The 20,119-nt window shown below is 39.7% G+C and overlaps 1 protein-coding gene across 1 annotated transcript in view; it reads right to left on the bottom strand.

Annotated features, from left to right (window-relative positions):
- Window positions 1-20,119, bottom strand: part of SVEP1 (sushi, von Willebrand factor type A, EGF and pentraxin domain containing 1) — a 147,910-nt gene that overhangs the window by 114,753 nt on the left and 13,038 nt on the right. The window contains exons 2-3 of the mRNA XM_081103278.1: window positions 11,565-11,820; window positions 9,379-9,555 (exon numbers count right to left, since the gene is read on the bottom strand). Of these exons, the coding sequence (XP_080959404.1) occupies window positions 9,379-9,555; window positions 11,565-11,820 (433 nt within the window). The remainder of the gene's footprint in view (window positions 1-9,378; window positions 9,556-11,564; window positions 11,821-20,119) is intronic.

Raw genomic sequence — 20,119 nt, forward strand, 5'->3', positions numbered from 1 at the left:
TGACATGGATCATCTAAGGCCCATGGGCAGGTGGGCAGCATCTTCATGCTCTCTCTCTGCCTCACTTCAGCCAGCGGGCACCATCTTGCTTTTTCTCCTTCTTTGTCCTGGCAGACACCATCTGCTCTCTCTCTTTGCCACACTCCAAAGGGCCAGTATCTCCCGGAGGGGGCTTTGACACACATGTGGTGCCCCAGTTTTTGCTGCTACTGCCCAGGGGGTACCCCATGATAGCCCAGCTGCAGTGGGCAGGGAGCTGTGTGCTTTGCTGCCAAGGGGCTGTAACAATTGGAGAGGCAGTTGTCAGCAAGGCAAGCTAGCACCCCAGGGCACTGCACAGACAGCAGACTGAAACACAGTCTTTCTGCTTATGAGGCCTCCTATGTGCTCGTCCTGGAGCTCTGGCCTGGGGGCAGGCTTCAGGGTTGGCACACAACCAGGGGCCTGCAGGTGCTCTCAGGGAACGAAGGCAGATGGATGCCATCTTTGCTCCCTCCACCTCCCTGCAGCTCACTAATATGTCCCAGAAAGGAGCTTATACATTTGTCTGGAGCCCTAATATATATGACTGCTGCCTAGGGAGACCTCCACATTGCCTCGCTCTTAGGCTTATGGTCCCATAGGAATGTATAGATTTGCATACTTCAAAAGCTTCTACCTGAGGGTCTGGCTTCCAATCAGGCTGAATCAAGTGCTGACTGACTGGATCTTCCCTGATGGGACAGTAGCAGATTTTGGCATACCCTCAACCCCTAGGAGACATTAAAAATAAAATCAGCTCCTCAGCAATCACAAAGGTTTGAAAGACAACCAAGAACCAAGGTAGGGTTGAATGACATGTCTCATCTCCTACAGGAGGCCATTCCTTCAAGATTGGGAGAGGTGGCTGTTTTATCTACTACACAGAAAGCAGAATGAAGGAACAGGAATAGATTCCAAACAAAGTAACAAGATATAACCTCGAGGGAAAAAACCTTAAGAAAATAGAATGGTCATACAGATGTTCACAGAACTTGGAAGAAGATGAGGTGAACACAATGAGAACTTCAATAAAGAGAGAGAAATACAAGAAAGTACCAAATATAAGTCACAAAGCTGAAGAACACAACAACTGAGCTTAGAAATACAATGGACTGACTTTGGAGTTTGTGATATTTCACATTTATTATCTAATTCTACGTGTTTTCCTGTTACAAAATCATGATAGGCTGGAAAATACTCTCCCGGGACTGTAATATCTGAGCAAACTAGCCTCTTCTAGGCAGCAGTTAACCATTCTGGTCCTTAAGTTGATGGAAACCCATGTCAACATGCTAGCAATATTTCCTCATAAAAAGCAAGTAGGAATACATGCTACAAATTCCTTACACCTTACAAATCCATTATCAGTCACCTCTGGGGATGTTTTGGGGGGAAATCAACTAAACTCTGCTCAGAGAACAAGATTTCCAAATGTTTTGGTTTTCATTCAAGAATTTCTAGAGCTCTCTGTCCTCTCTTTCCAAAGAAATTATATAATAATACTTAGAAAGGAAAATGTGTGTGTGTGTGTGGGAGGGGGGGGGCGGGGGGTGCTGGGGTTGGGGATTTGTCTGCATATGTTTACATATATAATAAGATATTCCCAAGTAAATATTCAAGTGTTTCTATTTCCATAGTTATCCTCCTTTTATAAAGAACAACAGAACTGGGGCTTTGGCTCCTATCTAGCCCTCAGCCTTGACCCCCACCTAGCTATAATTTTCAATCTGCTAATTATTCCAAACTCACTGAAATAGAGTCAAAATCTGCAAAAAGCAGTGTCCTCAAATGCCTATTGTCTCCATGCTCTGTGTCTCCCAAATCCCTTCAGGGGAAACTCAGAACAGCTGCAACCGCTTGGATTTACCACAGGAGTTCACAGACTATTCACAACTGATGGGATGATCCAGCCACTTAAAAATGACCGATCTAGTGCACCCATGGTTCACTGCATTTGACTTATTGTTGACAAAGTTCAACCATATGTAAATATTTTACATTTAAATGAATTAAATACATTTTTAAAAACTTCTTACCATGTATCTTTTTGCTAGTTACCCTGTGGTTCCCAAGGCAGAGGTGAAAACCATGCAATGGCCTAAGATTTCAACCATGAGTTCTTGTCCATCTAAGATTCTGATACTCAAGGTGATGTCTTATCCAAACCCATTTTCCTGAGCACTTACTATGGGCACTAAAAGCAGGCAGTGGGGATACAAAATGAATTAGAAAGTCCCTTCCTGTTAGAATCACTAGTCTGATGAACTAGGAATAAAGACAATAGTTGGTGTGGTGGGAAAAGGAGCCAGAAGCAGCATGAAAAAAGGTCTGAGGAATGAAACTGTGTTATTTAGGGGAAACTACAACTAGTTCCAGCTTTTAACTCAAAGGGTAAAGAGAGATCAAATCATGCAAAGCCTTTTTATTACATGCTAAGGAGCTTAAGTTTATTTTATGAATGAGTCAACTAAAAAACATTAAGCAGATTTGCATTTTATATAATTCATTTTCTTCTTTACTTTCCTCGTATTAGTTTGGACCATGTGATGCTGCTATTTCTTGGGTTGAAAAGGATCAAATATTGATGATCTCCTAAGGGTCAAACTAAATACTTAATATAATTTGAAATTATATTTTTAATTGTGTTTATATGTTGAATGTCTATCTCTATGGCTAGACTGTAGACTCTGGAGCCAGACAATTTGGGTTTATAAACCAGTTCTAATAGCTGTACAACCCTGGACAAGTTACTTAACCTCAAACTCTTACTTTCCGTGTCTCTAATGGAACAATACGCAGTGATGACGAACCTATGACACGCGAACTCATTTTTTTTGGTTGATTTTTCTTTGTTAAATGGCATTTAAATATATAAAATAAATATCAAAAACATAAGTCTTTGTTTTACTATGGTTGCAAATATCAAAAAATTTCTATATGTGACACGGCACCAGAGTTAAGTGAGGGTTTTTCAAAATGCTGACACGCCGAGCTCAAAAGGTTCGCCATCACTGCTCCAGAGAGTTATTTGAACATTAAACAAGCTAATATACATTAATACTTGGAAAGTATCTGGAATAGAGTGAGCACTATTTTAATATTAGTTATCATCATCATCATCATCATCATCGTCATCATCACTGTCCAAAAGCCTATGTTAAATGTGAAGGATGAAGAAAATACTAGAGCTAGAAATGGAAGCACCATCCTTTGGTTAGATGCTATACTTTTTCAGTAATCTTCCCTTAGCTGAAGTTAAATGACTAATCCTAGAAAGATATTTTCTCAACCCTTTAAATTTTCTAATGTAGTGTTAAAGTCCCACACAATTTCTGAATCATACAAAATATTTGCAGGAAATGAAACTGAGTTATGTGGGATTTTCTTTTTTTAATCATGGGCCTTTTATAAAGCACTGGTTTAAAACAACAACAAAAATTGATATGCAAGTGTTCCTGGCCTTTCTCCATTTCTAGTTCCCTAAGGAGTGATGTAAAATCAAGAAGAAAGAGCAAAGACAATAGATTTGAGCTAAGGCTTGGGAGGCCAGTGTGTACATGTACGTGTGTGTGTGTGTGTGTGTGTGTGTGTAAGGGGGAATTTGAAGAAATATGTACAAAAGAGTTATGGTTTCTAAGGGAAACAATGATGAGAAAAGGCATATTTTAAGAAATGGAGTTAGAAAAAAACAAGTAAAGGACTTACACTATTTTGAAGTTTATCTTGGTTGCTGAACTGGACTTCTTTCATTGCAATGCCTCTCTTAGACTGGACCACATGGTGGGTGGCTTTCTAAGTATTACAACTGTGTTTCAACTTCTCTTTTCCTAGCAAATTTTTAGTGTTATATTCTGTCAATATGGTGTCTACGTTCAGTGCCATTGTATAAGTGATTGAGACATACACGAACAGCCCTGCCAGCGTGGCTCAGCGGTTGAACATTGATCTATGATACAGGAAGTCACAGTTCCATTCCTGGTCAAGGTACAATGCCTGGTTGCAGGCTCGATCCCCAGTAGAGGGTGTGCAGGAGGCAGCAATGATTTTCTCTCATATTTCATGTTTCTATCTCTCTTTCCCTCTCCTTTCCTCTCTGAAATCAATATATATATTTTAAAAGACACATACACGAATAAAGCATCTTTCTAATTTGAATTATCTATTTATTCTATGATCCTTGCTTCTGTAAAACCTATTACCACACTCTCTTCAAGACCACCAGCTAAAAGAACATGATTACTTTGAAACCAACTCAAAAGTTTTGAGCCAAGGGAAATTAAAACCCAGTTCAAACATACTGCTGTCTTACAAAATTGAACTCTTTGGCAAAGTATTACTTGTTCGTAATTTCTAACAAGTATCTTCAGGCTTGCATTGAAGTGAAGATGTTCATGATATGGAACAAATCCGCAATCATTAAAATTTTTGTGTGCATCAGGGTACACAAAACTTGTCCATAAGCAGCTGCTTCCTGGTGAGAATGATGGTGCTGAGGCCATTTCAAGTAAAGCCACTGCTTTGGACAGGACTCGGAGTACCTGTGTAACCCAGATTGCCAATGCTCCAGAACATTATGGTGATCAGCTTTACTTAAGGTCTCCCAGGCCCCCTACGAAGTAGTCTAGTATAAAGAAAGGTCTCCAGACTAGGAATTAAAAAACCTTAATTCTATTTCTGGTCAAATTTCCTAAATGGTCAGGGGATAGAGTTTACTAGTCTCCCAGAATGATGAGAAATCCTTACAGCTAGCTCTAGTCGTCTACTCTTCTGTAAAAGTCATTAAAAAATACAATTTGCCTCAGCATATACTTTTCCCCTAATCAAGGTAAACAGTCTACTGTTTTCCAACATCCAATGGCACATTATCTCACTGCCTTTTCTCGGTGTTCTTGATTTTCATTGGGTACTCATCAGGTCCCCTTTAGTAGGTGCAAGGTTTCTTGATGGTATTCACCTGCATGCACAGTTCTTCCTTCTCCCCAGAGCACAACTGCTAGTCTAGCTTAGAAGAGTAAAATGTACACCCTAGCTGGTTTGGCTCAGTGGATAGGGCATTGGACTTCAGACCAAAGGGTCCCAGGTTCAATTCCCATGGCAGGCTCCTCCCTGGCCTGGGCCCTGGTTGGATGTGTGCAGAAGGCAACCAATCGATGTGTTTCTTTCACATGGATATTTCTGTCTTGTCTCTCCCTCTCTCTTCCACTCACTCTAAAAATCAATGGAAGGGGGGAAAAAAGGAGACGTGTAATACTTTTACCATTTGCAACAGCATGGATGAAACTGGAGAGCCTTATGCTAAGCGAAATAAGCCAGTCAGAGAAAGATAAATATCACATGATCTCACTCATTTGTGGACTATACTGAACAACATAAACTGATGAACAAAAACAGATCCAGAGACAGAGAAGCATCGATCAGACAGTCAAACCTCAGTGGAAAGGTAGGGGAGGGTGGGGGTGAGGGGGAGAGATCAACCAAAGGACGTGTATGCATGCATATAGGCCTAACCAATGGACATAGACATCAGAGGGGTGACGGCATGAGTGAGAGGGGTGTGAACGGGGGGGTTGTATAAGGGCACATATGTAACACCTTAATCAATAAATAAAAATAAAAATAAATGATAAAATAAAATAAATTAAAAAATTAACAAAAACTTTAAACAACAAAGAATTAAAAATAAAATAAAATAAACATCAATGGAAAAATATCCATAGGTGAGGAAAAAAAGAGTAAAATTTACAAAATATATGGTGTCAGTTATCTTCAAGTATCTCATTCTTTTAAAAAATATATATTTTATTGATTTTTCACAGAGAGGAAAGGAGAGGGGTAGAGAGTTAGAAACATCAATGAGAGAGAAACATCGATCAGCCGCCTCCTGCACACCTCCTACTGGGGATGCGCCAGCAACCAAGGCACAAGCCCTTGGCCGGAATTGAACCCAGGACCTTTCAGTCCACAGGCCGACGCTCTATCTACTGAGCCAAACTAGTTAGGGCAGTATCTCATTCTTGAGATAATTATCTTAAGGTTCATCTATCAGCTTTCTTATATTTATATTATTTCACAATGATTAAAAGATACCATTGAGAATGGATATGCCAGATATTATCCAAACTCTGGCCCTGGCCTGATAACTCAGTTAGTAGAGCATCTTCCCAATACACCAAGGTTGTGCGTTCAATCCGGGTCAGAGCAATATACAAGAATCAACCAATGAATGCATAAATAAGTGGAACAACAAATCAATGTTTTTTAAGCTTTCTCTCTTCCTCTCTCTCTAAAATCAATAAATAATACATTTTTTAAAAAGAATAAACTCTGTTTTGCATACTCACAACTATAACCTACTTTTGCCCACCCCGTATATGCACACACATATCTATATACTTCTATGTACACAGATACCTGTATATATACGTGTGTGTATGTAAAACTACACCATTATTAAGCACATTTTACAAAATAAACTGAAAATCAGAAGAAATTAATCATCCAAAGCCACACAGTTTGTAATCAGCAGAGGTTGCATTCGAGCCAGGTCTTCTTTGTTTTTAAACTCCCCGAGCACAGTCCCGTGTCTACGGAAAAGCAATGTATACAAGAAGCTATTTTCAAAACTGCAAAATAAGGAGTATGTTATCTTGGAAATAACATAGGACTTTAGAAAAAAGTGTCCTGGGACCCTTCCCAGGTCCTGCTGATGGCCGGATATGCCATCTTGAGGGAAATACTCATATTTTCTGAGACCTCAATTTCCTCTTGCAGAATGAGGGGTTTAGAGTAGATAATCTCAAAGGTTTCTTTTGGCTCTCAAGAGGAATGATTTGCTTCTGAAAGGCATCGTTTCTACAATGAGGATAAATACTCAGAATCCCAACTATTCTGAATGAAAGGTAACATTCTCTCCTTCAGCAATAAATAGCTATGGTCTGGTCATCCTTCAGATCTTAGCTTAGAAGGCATGATCTTAGTCTATCCTTCCTGTAGTCCCCTCTTCATACCATGAGCATTTTTACTTAACAGCATACATCATAGTTTGCATTTACACATTCATTTGTCTGCTCACCATTGAAACCCTGCATGGATTTAATGCCTGGGCTTGGCATGGAGAAGGGACTCCATAACATCTGTCGACTGAATAGATTTTAAAGGGGCTCACGGCTTCCAGGTTTTCAGTACTTTATGATTTCAAGCTAGTATTTCTTTCTGACTTTCCGGAAGAAAAGAGCTTGGTCATGAGTCTTTCATGCCATAGGGAGGACATACTTTATTTATTTTTCTTAGTTCCTGGCAACTTCATTTATTTTTCTTAGTTCCTGGCATGCAGGAGAAGCCCTGGATGAGCCCGGCCTCCTACAACTCTACACAGTCACCACGCACATCTAGGAGTTCCGGTACCACTTTTCCTAATACCTTGGGGATGAATACTGAAGATGACAATATGAACATTTATATCAATGCAACTTTGTCTAGTTTATATATTGCATGGGAGAAAGTATGAAGCTGAGGCTTACTTACTAATTTAAAAGAGAGTGGATAAACGATTCCTTCTGTGGTTGGTGTCCTTGGCTAGAAGCAGCAGTAAAAGTGCTCCTGAGCCCTCCATTGAGGCTCTACTGACAGGCCTGCCCCTCACACATTCTACAGACTGCTGTGTCTTTCGGCCGGGAATGTACGACTGGTAACAGCCACAGCTACTTGGGTAATTGGGGGCAGTGGGTTTGTGAGCCACCCCCTCTCTTCCTGCAGCTGCTCCCCTGGGATGCAAGATTACAGAGCCGTGGAGCAGAGGGGGCTGCCGCCCAGCGTGGCTGAGGCTGCTGGGCGGCCATTCGGCAGTGGCTTGTTGGCAGAGAGCAGTCCAGTCTGGGACCACACGGAAGGCAGACATGCTGACTACAGCACGGAGCAAGAAAATGAGCGCTTCTGCCTGTGTCTGGTGGGCGAGGATGGGAGGAGGAAAGCAGGGGTGCTGGGGACAGTGCCAAGCAGGGCTGTTGATGGAAGTGTGGGAAGATTCAAGGGGAGGCATATTGCCAACTCAGAGGCAGTTAGGCTGATGTCCCCCCTTTTTTCAGCTTCAATGAGAAATCCTGCTGGGTCGAGTGGGAGCAGGGCCAAGAAAGGAGTGACTGGGGCGGGGGGGAGTGGAGGATGGTGGACCCAGGAAGGATGCCTCTGCCAGCTGGGATCAGGCCCAGGGAAGGGAGGGGAAATTGAGGGAGGAAGAAGAGGGGCAGCAAGATTAATGAGAGGAAAAGAAGAGCACAAGAGGAAACGGCCTACGAGGAGAAGAAGAAAGAGAAAGCAGATCAGGTAGAGAAGGGAGGGCCACGCTTCTGTGTGGCAGAAGGCCTACCTTCCAAATGTCAGAGCAATGTCCACATGACCAAGCAATGATAGACCACGTGGTATAGTATAAAGTAAACCTACTGTGTTCCTGGTGCATGTTAATTTCCATGGAAATACACTTTTCCCAAACATCAAATCATGGAAGAGCTGCAACTTATTAAAAAATCATGTTGCTTTTTAGGTAAAAAAAAAAAAAAAAAAAAGAACAAACAAAATGCTATCATAGAAAAACTATATACTACTTCTAAATACCAGGTATTTCCTAAAATATAATGAAGGACACAGGAATCCTCCATGCTCTTCTTGCCTTTCTAAAAAAATATTTCAAATATCAAGAGCCTCTGGTAAAGAAAGCTAGAGGAGGTAAAATTACAAATATCGATGAAGTGAATTCCATGTTGAAGTGACAGCACTTTTAGAGCTTTCTGAAATCCCTTTACGGAGGCTTGTGAAGAGCTAAAGTACCATCAAGAGAATGTTACACTTTTCTGTGACAATCCCACGAGTTCATGGGGCCTGCGGACAAGAATCCCACTGGCTTCCATCTCATACAGAGACTGAGGCGTATTTTGGTTTATGTGCTTTGAGGACAGATTTGGCTGTTGACTGATTACAAACAAGGCATCCACATCCTCCCTTCCCAGTTCTGAACCTAGGCTTCAAGGGGCTTTGCAAGCTTCCATTCTTCCCCTTGGAATTCTGCCACCACATGGACACACCAGGCTGGCCTGATGGAGTCTGAAGGGCCACCGAAAGGACCACCTAGCGGTCCTAGACAATCCCATTTTAGACCAGACTCCAGCCAGCTAAGAGAACCCAGCTAAGATCAGCCACACAGCCTACCCAACTCACAGCTCATGACATGCATGAGTTGACATGCCGAGACCGAAAGGGCTGCCCAGCTGACTCATGAGCAATAAGTCTGAAACCTTTGAGTTTGGGGATCATTGTTTACGCGGCAACAGATAACTGAGAGTTAGACACAAACTGGAGACTCACCTGTGCACTCATACTGTAGACCTTCCCCGTAATATCCCTTTTCACAGACACATTCAAATTGACCTGTGTGTGTCCCACATTTGCAGCTTGCCATTCGGTCACAGCAGTCTCTGCCGGCTTCACACAGATGTGAGCAATGAGACATATCCTCTTGAATGAAACTCCCAGAAGGCAGATCTACCCATGATAGAGGGTAATAAAAAAATAAATTAACGGTTGAATGCTACAGCTCTAGTTACTAAGATGTAAGTGCAAGCTGGAGAAAATATCTTTTCATATCTGTCTAATTCCCAACTGTTCCCCACTCCTACCCAAATATGAAATTGTGTTACTTGCACTACCACAGACTGGGGATTTGTTTCAGCCAGTTATTTCAGTACGGGACCTCATCACAAGTTCTGGAGGCCACATGGGGTCAGGCAGATATTAAGTACTTCAGGGAGGAATCTCCAGATGCGGCAGGAAATAAAGCAGTCGGTCCACCCCAGCAGTGCTCCGCTGCTTCAGTATTTCCAAAATCCTTGTCCAAATACATGAACTACAACCCTGACTGCTGCATAAGGGTGTTGCTGTGAGCTACTAACTAAAGGATTAATTCCACCACTTGTATAGTCACTGGATTAAAGATTTAAATAATGGTACCACAACAAGTTAAATAATAGAAGCAGGATCTGGTTTGCCTCTCAACTTTAAGTAAATCATTAAGTTTTATGTAAAAGAGACATGAAGAAAAACCCCAGTTACTGAACTGCCATGTGCTGAACACTATCCTTGATGAAATTTTAAATAGTTCATGCAATCCTCCTGATAAAATTATGTTAAATATTACAGTATTTTAAAAATAGAGGAAACTAAAACTCATAGATGTTAGATAAATTGCTTAAGGTAATAGTAAAGGATAGTTATTGAGGGCTTAGTACCATAGGCGCTCAGTATCATTAAAAATAATTTCGTATGTATTAACCCATTTAACTTTTGCAGCAATCCAATGTAGTAAGTACTATTCTCATTCCCTAGTTTATAACAAGGAACTTAGGGAGTTCAGAAGTGAAATAATTTGCCAAAAGCCACTCAGCTAGTGGATGGCTAAGTGGGATTTTTTGCTGTGTCCACAGCTAGCCTGAGGTCTTACCCTGGACTCGTCTCTTGGAATGACAGTGGGGCTGATCTGCTTATTATAAACATCCCCAATTGCTTAAAATCTCATGTTGCTGTGATTCGCCCATCAAAATGAATCTTTCACAAGGATACCTGCCAGGATCATGCTTATCTGCCACATGGCTTCGGTTTGAGGCCAGATCTCCTGTCATTTCCTCAGAGTCCACACTTTCTCTGTGGCTCACCAAGACCCATGCCCATGTTTTGCCTGGAGGTTCATCTAACTTAAACCATACAACTAAACATCTTTATAAATGTGTACAAAGAGTTCTAATGAATGGATTTACTGATCTTATTCTCTGTTGGGGCAATGGTCTTCAGCTTTCACATAGTTCATGCATCTTCAAACTGTCAGGTCAAGAAGTACGTGTTAAGCATTTACTGCCCCAATATCTTCATGTGTATTTCTGGAAACTTTCTGGCGAGATTCACTAGGCATATATCTGAATGTTTACTTCATCTCTCCGGGTAACTGTAAATGAGATCTAAGTCAAGGCTTCCCACTCTGTGTGTGGCCTCGACACACACCTAAATGCATTCCATTGATTCTAACGGTTCCTGGTGGGAGCATATGGATATTTTAGTGAAAATATATCACAGCTGTTAAAAAATAAAACAGATACTGTTGTTGCAAGGTCAGAGTGCCATCTCTGTGTATGAAGTTCAACACATCTCATAACACACCAACGACACCTGGGCATCATGCTTGGCGAGGACTTCATAGGGTTTGATATTACTCTCTAGTGCAGAGGTGACATGCGAACTCATTTTTTTGGTTGATTTTTCTTTGTTAAATGCATTTAAATATATAAAATAAATATCAAAAATATAAATCTTTGTTTTACTATGGTTGCAAATATCAAAAAATTTCTATATGTGACATGGCACCAGAGTTAAGTTAGGGTTTTCAAAATGCTGACACGCCGAGCTCAAAAGGTTCACCATCACTGCTCTAGTGGGTTTCAAGCTGTAAGAGATAAAGAAACCCCATTTAAATGCATCATCCTATGCCACTAGGTTTCCATTACCTTCGTGCAACGCCCGGCGAGCTAAAGCCTCAAATTCTTCAAAACTGTGGAGCAGGTAGCAGTGCTCCTCCTTTGGGGGAGAAGCCATGTCATTCAGTTCTCGAATGTTCCCTTGCCATATGCCAAAAGTGAAGATCTCCACTCCAAAATCTCGCAGCATTGCTGCAACTGGCCTAGGATCTCCCCCATTGGAATAGCCGTCAGTGATGAGAAATATAACTTTTGTCGCATTTTCTCTAGAATGATGAAGAATTTGCTGTAATGAAACAGAGAAAGTTAGCATGAGTTTGTAGTGCATTGACCTACTAACTGCGTCCCTTCTTATGTAAAATAGTGTTTGAGCCCAGCTGGCATGGCTCAGTGTTAAGCGTTGACCTATGACCCAGGAGGTCATGGTTCGATTCTGGTCAGGGCACATGCCTGGGTTGCAGGCACAATCCCCAGTAAGGGGTGTGCAGAAGGCAGCCAATCAATGATTCTCTCTCATCATTATGTTTCTATCTTGCTCTCCCTCTCTTTTCCTCTCTGAAATCAATAAAAAATATATTTAAAAAAATAAAATAGTATTTGTGACAATCATTAGCATTTCACTTGAGTGGGGGAAGGAACACTGATTACAGAGAAATAGGCATAGACTAGAGCCTACAAGGGTCTCGCAGAATCACAATAAACCTTAGAGGCATTTAAAATGTATCAGCAGCAGCAGCACTGCCATGGACCTCGATAATGGAGAACAGCAGATGTTTATGGAATGAATTTTTATTAATAGCATCACTACTGTTAAACCTTTTTAATTTTCAAGCTCTCAAAACATGAACCAAATCTGAGTCCCATGAATCTACTTCCAAGCATAACCACCTGTCTGTTTGTCTGTCTCCCTCCACCTCATGATCATACACTAAAAGCCTAACCAGAAGGAAAATGTAAGTGAATATGTGTTTTTCAGAGTCAATAATGGCCAGCCTGCCTTCTATATTTGTTTTTCCACTGCTCCTCCAATATTGTAGAATGGATTCAATACTTCATCTTTCTTACCAGGACCACCCAGTATTAGCACAAAATCAGCTGTTGGTGGTGGTGTCCGATCTTCATGAGAAAATGCTGTTTTACCCAACCTGACACCTGGGCTTTATTATTTTAGGATGAGTGAGTTATGCTTTATAAACGTTATATGCTATTCCTTCTCTATAGATAGAAGAAAAAATAAAACTTTTGAAAAAGGCATCTATTTATTGCCATTGATGCTTTGTAACATCAAACTGAAAAGGCACAAAGAACCCAGGAGTGAGTCTGGCACTGTAACCAAATGGCCTCTTGTTGCTTTTCATTATGGTTAGATAAGAAAGGTAATAAAGTGCTGGAGTATTATATTTTCTGACAAGTTTTTAGAAGGCATTCAATGCTTATTAGGCAGTAATTCAAGAAACACTACATTCAGAAAGTCTGGAAGAATGGCAATGATATCCTAGATTTTGTTAAAAGTTAAAAAGTGATGATATAATTTAAATAATAACTTTGTCTCAATTCATTTTTAGGAGCGGATTCAGCCATAGATCCAGATTCTCTTAAGATTATAAAATTCATGCTATAGAAAGCAATCTTCATAAATACATGATCATTAGGTATTGATTCTAATCCAGTAACCCTTACCAAATTTGTTAGTGTTTGTGAGCTAGAGATAAAACCATTAAATCTGAATTTAAAGACAATTAAATTAACCTTAAAAAATACGACTCTGGGGAACATTTGGAAAGCCAGCAATTGAGAAGAGATAGTCAAATACTTCACCCCACTCCTTCTCAAAAGCCTACTACATAGGCTATTAAAGGCTACTAAGAGAACACCAAAGAGAACCAGACACTATCTGAAACTCCTTCTAGTTGAATAAAGGATAATTTGAGTATTAATAAAAATAATAATTGGAATGAGGCTTGGAAAGTATAAAGTATATATATGTATAGGAATACATACATATACATATATTTGCCTCCATATATACATATACACAAATATATACATATACATATGTATATACATGTATAGACATATATATATTTATAAACATTTTCAGTTAGTACACACCCCAAGCAAAAGCCCTAGCAATTGGAATGGACTGAAACACACACACACACACACACACACACTTTCATTCAGTACCACCTTTGGGGAAAAATTCAACGATCTGTTATGGATGGCATGAAGCTAGATATTATTTATTTGTCCCAAAAGTTGTGTGTCAGTATTCTAAGGGGACCTCCAAGTTCCAGAGCTCCAAGATGTGGCAAGTTGTGTTTACAACATTCGTGCTCTTGACTAAGCTATAAACTCTTTCTTTCTAAGTTGTTCCACTCTGAAATCATAACCTAACTCCCCTAAGCTTTTGCTCATTTTGATTACTCTTCTCTCCAGCAAGACCATGGAAGTTCACTGTAAACAAGACAATAAACAAGTGGGAATGTTGATGGAAAGGAGAAAGAGCAAGTCAATTGTCCCCCCGCACCACGCCCCGCCCCCCCTCCCGCCGGCTCCGCCCAGTATGCTATTCTTGATATTGCTTGGCCCAGAGTATGTGCTCATCAATATTTATTCAATGAACTAATTCATAAATTAGTGGAGTGGATGAACTCTAAGATACGCTACAGGGAGTTACGTGAGTGAGTTGGCCTTGAGTGAACAGTAGGAATGTAGGGAATATCTGTGTGTGTATACATGTACACACACGCACTGTGTTTTGTACAGCTTGTACCAAAATGTTTCCTTTTTGTGCCTTTCTTGTCCTGACATGAACAAATCCTATCTTGTAATATTAATCTTAGTTCATTGTCAATAACATTCCTCACATCCAGGAAAAGGATTTAGCAGGGATTTCTTGCTGTACTGCTCCTTATATAAACAACACTTTGAGGTGTGATTCTATTTTTCTTCTCTTCTTGCGGGGAATGGGTGAATTTTTACAGGAACCATTATATCTGTTGGCAAGGCAATATATTAAGCTTAAAATAGTAAATAGCAGGACTAGTAGTTCAAGCAAAGAATTACACAAGATCTGGGTTTGGAATGTCCTTTAGAGGAGGAGTGAAGAACTTACTGAAAATCATCTGTCCCCCTCCCCAATCTTTGTGCTTTATTGTACTTGAATAAAAAACATAATTAAAACACACACAACATTTTCCATCCCTCAGTTCTAAGAAGTAAATAGGTCTGTGGTAACTTCTGTGGAATGTGGCGGAGGCCTCGCATGTGATTCCCTTTGCAGTGTTCCTGAAATAGTTTACATCATCTGCTATACTCTGTAAGGCATTTAAGAAATAGAATTTTTTTTGGTCCAGGATATTGAATGAGGCAAACCCTTTGCTGCCAAAGAAAAACTCAACGTGAACTTAGTATGGTAAAAGGTTATCGCCATCTGTATTGTATCAAGCCTCTGATTAGCTTGTATAAATCTCTGGCAGGGAAGTAAGCTCTCCTTGTCCAGCAATAGTCATTAGAATGATAAAAATGCAGGATTGTGTAACATCGTTCTAACACCCGAGATCCATCACCGTTACACAAGACTGCGATCCCCTCCTCCCCCCGCCCCCCAATGTCAGGCCACAAGAGAACTATTTTGAAAAATGGTCTTGAAAGAAAAATAGAGGTCACAAAATATCTGACTTGGGGACAATATTTGCCCTTGGGCTCTGGTAATTAAACACATGTGGATATAATTCCAAGTGCAACCCAACCTCAGCCATAATAAACCGCCAACCTTGAGTGAGGATAACTCAAGACAGAGAACTTCATAGGTCATCTTTTATTCTTTATATTTTTAAAATATATTTTTATTGATTTCAGAGAGGAAGGGAGAAGGAGAGAGACTTAGAAACATCAATGATAAGAGCGAATCATTGATCAGCTGCCCCACACCAGGGATGGAGATCACAACCCAGGCATATGTCCTGACCGGGAATTGAACCATCACCTTCTGGTTCATAGGTCAACGCTCAACCACTGAGCCACGCTAGACAGGCTCATAGGTCATCTTTTAAAAAACTGGATGCCATGAACTGTCACCTACTGTGATTGTATCAGAGCCATTTTCCTCCAGGGAGCAGAAAACTAGTAAATGATGCCAGGGTTCCAACTTGTTTTCCACATTTCCTTCTTTGTTAGGAAACAATGACTATAAACAAGACACCATATGATACATATAATACTTGTCTCATCCTTCAAATTCTAACATTTCACCAAGCTTTTTAATTTGAATAGTCAAATAGTCTCCAGCTTAAGGAATGTTTATTGTTTAATATTTTTGAATCGTATTTCTGGGAAAGAAGTTATGTATGCCTCTGTTGGCTCCTAATTGCCTGGACTTCATATATTCTATTGCTTTTTATTTCACCTTCCTTCCTTCTGGACTTGGTGGAAATGTCTCAAGTTTTTCTTCCATGTCACTGTTTGGTTTTATCCAGCGTTGGTTCTTTTCCCTCTAATGAAGAATTAATCTCGGCATTGCATTTATTTTCCTTGCTACTGTGGATGAGAAAGGGACCACATACTGAACCCAACAAGCTCAGGGGAGATCAGATGACAGGCCCTACAAACTCAGAGAGCAATGGTCTGAACAACATGGATGGTCTGAACATAGAAATTCCTAAGTAAAAGCAGGTCATAGAGGGCAGTGATGTCCTAGGCCTGTAGCTTCCTTGACAAAGGTCAATCTTTACTTACGTGAGCCTATTTTGCATCTACAATTAACATACCTTTGAAATGTCAGAGTAACCTCTAGGCACAACTGCCAGCACCAGAGTATGTGACCACATTCCCCTCATTGCTATCTTCTTGCCCATGTACCATCTCTATGTGCTCTAAGTGTTATTAACTATCCTATACCTACCAATGTGAAAGAACTATTTGTCTCTCTGTTTAGCCTTTTGCCCAATTTTAGAGATTTTCCCCCTTTGCTTTCTCCCACCCCCTTAATCTACCACCAAAGGATTTCATGTAACCCTGCTTATGTCTCCTCCTTGATTCGAATCCTATATAATAAAAGGCTAATATGCAAACTGGCCAGTGGAATGACCAACCGCTATGATGCACGCCACTGGGGGCAGATGCTCAATGCAGGAACTGCCCTCTGATGGTCAGTGCGCTCCCACAGGGAGAGCGCTGCTCAGCCAGAAGCCCTGAGCTGGACTCATGGCTGGGAGCGCAGTGGTAGCACTAAGGATGTCCGACTGACGGCTTGCAGGGAGCAGGCCTAAGCCATCAGTTAGACATCCCCTTAGGGCTCCCATACTGTGAGAGGGTGCAGGCCAGGCTGAGGGACCCCCGCAACCCCCTGCCAAGTGCACGAATGTCGTGCACCAGGTCTCTAGTGTATAAAATAAGCTTCAAAATTGCCATTCTCAGGATCATTTTCTCAATTGCTTGAGATTTTCATTCCTGGCATCTGTTATCATTTTTGGCTCAAACTCATAAAAATTCTCTATAGGTCTGGACATTTCCTATGATGATATTATAATATTTATTCATTGTACATAGTTCTCTGTATTCCTTTGTGCTTCTCAGCCAGTTCTGTTGTACTTTTACTCCTTTCTTTATCTTCTCATATCTCATCTTCACTTCAATGTTTTATTTACTTAAGTGCATATAACAAACGCTTCCTAGGATGTAAGGCTGTTTCTCATAGTGAATTCTTGAACCTTATCTGTATCTTACACTCAATTTTTTTAACAGAAAATTTTCCAAGAAGCCAGGTGGAAGGTTGTTTCCCCCTTTTTCCTCATATTGACTGATAATTCTGACCTTGGTGCGTTTAGCCATGTTGCTGGAAGCTAGGTTGAAATCCACAGGGGTCTGCCTGGAAATTCTGAACAACTCTTTCTTATCTCCACATATGTCTACCCCCTCTTTTTACTAGTTCCTCATAATCAAGATCAAATTTCATCTCCTTTTTGAAGCTATCCTAAATTCTCCTGCTATGCAGAAAACACTAAATCATCTCCAATAGCCTCCACTACATTGCATTATGCTAATTCCATCATAATTATAGTAAATGCTTATATATCTGGCTGTATCTCAAATTAGATTGCAAGATACTATACTGCAAGGACTGACCCTTATGTTTTCACTCTATTAACAAAAAACAACTCTGAAATAGTGGGTGAAAGAATAAACAATGTCTTAATTTCCACTAGCTATATGTCCAACATGCACAATAAACCAATAAATTCCAGGCCCAACATTGTTGTTACAGTGAGTCCTGTTCTGCAATTGTGAAATGAAAATTCTCATAAATATAATATTTAAACTTGTTTCATTAAATCTGTATTGACCCTCTATTTTATACCAGGCACTGTCCTAGGGATTTTTCATTATTGCATTTGATGATACAATGAAAATATTAACAAGCAAAAAATAGAACAATGGCAAATATATAACTGGGAAGAGTATTTTTGTCATAACTAAGGTTTCTTATTAATACTTTAACATCAAATCAATCATACTTAGTATGTCTCATTTATTTTAAGTATTTACTCAGGCTTCATAGACTGAAATTCTAGAATGAAAAAAGAATGTTGGCTCGAGTAACACTTAGGCTATTTATTATAGTCTAGCCAAATCACAGAAGAACCAGAGGGTCAAAAAAGAACTTAATCTCAGATTTATATGCAGAATTTTCCACCCACATACATGCTTTAGTTATTAAACATGGACACAGATCATTTTGAAATGGACCCATAGGGACAGTACATCAAATTGTGAAATGGTGTGCACAGGAATTGATGAGTAGCAGACTTAACCCAGACTACAAAAACACAACAGAACAAACATGCAAAAGACAGATCAACTTTTGAATAATGCCAAATTCCATCCCCCATTCTATAAACATGCAAGGAATAAAGGTCTGGATAGCAAAAAGTCAAATGAAAATTAAAGAGGGCTAACTGGCATATCACTCTTAAACAAACTGCTGATTTACTACAAGATAACAAAGTCACTATTATAAATATTGTTATGAATAAATATATAAAAGGATTTCAGTTGACATGCTCAATGCCTATACAATATGACCAAGTGGCAGTTAGCTCATAAAGTCAAAGATGAGAATTTATTCATATGCTTCACATCAAGAGGTCAAAGGAAAAAGTGAAATAATCTCAGATGATATTTGGAAACCAGTTTATGATTTTATAAATCACTTAGGCAAAGAATAGAGAGCCACTCAATGTGACAAAGAGAGCTATCATAAACCAATGGGCAAAATCATGCTTGAAGCATTCTCACTAAATTCAGGAACAAGACAAGAATGCACCATCACTTCTAGGTGGGAAGTCTAGGCAACATAATGAGGCAAGAAACATATCTACTTAATTAGCTTATCCAAAGTGGGGAATATTTTGGAAGCATATAGGAATATCTCTCGAGGAGTGGAAAGAGCTGAGCTTCAAGAGCGACCGAAATAGGAACAACCAAAGCACAGGAGCATAGTGGCTACTCCCTCCAGCCTTCCATCTGTTTCCTTTTCTCAGCTTCTGTCTGCACATCTTCATTCACTCCTTGCATTGACAGGATTCCTTTGGTTTCTGTGCAGTTGTAACACTATATTCCCTACCTACTGGCAAAAAACACCCCACCCCCTCAAAACAAACAAACAAACAAACAAACAACAAAAAAAACTACAATCCAAACTACCCTCTCAGAACTCTTTGTGCCCTAGTCCAGATTCCAGGAGAAAGAATATAAGTGATCATCTGAACCTCTGCATTGCCACCTCAATCCACATAGAAAGGGATGACACCCATGGGTGAGCAAGTAGTTTAGGAAGAGAATGGGTACTGCTCTCAGTGAAAGTGGTTGTTAACTGACATGGACTACAGGAGAAAAGAGCTTCAAAGAAAAGAAAGAATTTAATGCTATGCCTACACTTATCCAGCAGAAAAATTGTTTTAGAAATTTATCAGGTCAAATTGTGTTTCCAAAAGAGTTCCAAATACCTGGAAACATGGTGTCTAGACTGGGAGAATGCAAGTATAATAATATTCATGCTATTTATGATTCAAAGCTGTTAATGCAATTATTTCTTTTTACCGGGTATTTGAAGAGTAACTATGAAGAAAAAGTTTAGCAGGAGTTTAGAATACATGAAAGATACAGAGAATCTAATCATTATATTGCAAATATTTGGGTTTCAGCAACAATGCAACTCTAAAACTCTCCAAAAAGCCAGATATATTTCAAATCAATTGTACTCACATATGCATGAGGGTTGAGGGGAGATTTTAAGTTCATGAACTTAGCCTGTATTTTATTTTTTATAGTTATTGTAAATTTATAAAAAAACACATTTAATTGTGACATTTATTAGCATTCCAAATAAATGAGATTTGGAGTTTGTCTTGTTTTTCTTTTCTTGTTTTGTATTTTAGATTATATGAATGACCACATCAATTACCATTATGGAGAAAAAACTCTACATTTTATATCTTTTAAACCCCAAATGATTAATAGTTGAGTTTTCAGAGATTAGACTACTTATCATATATATTTATTATATTATATGCTTAAATTAT

The sequence above is a fragment of the Myotis nattereri genome (assembly GCF_964212035.1).
Source record: "Myotis nattereri genome assembly, chromosome: 12".
Lineage (NCBI taxonomy): Eukaryota > Metazoa > Chordata > Mammalia > Chiroptera > Vespertilionidae > Myotis > Myotis nattereri.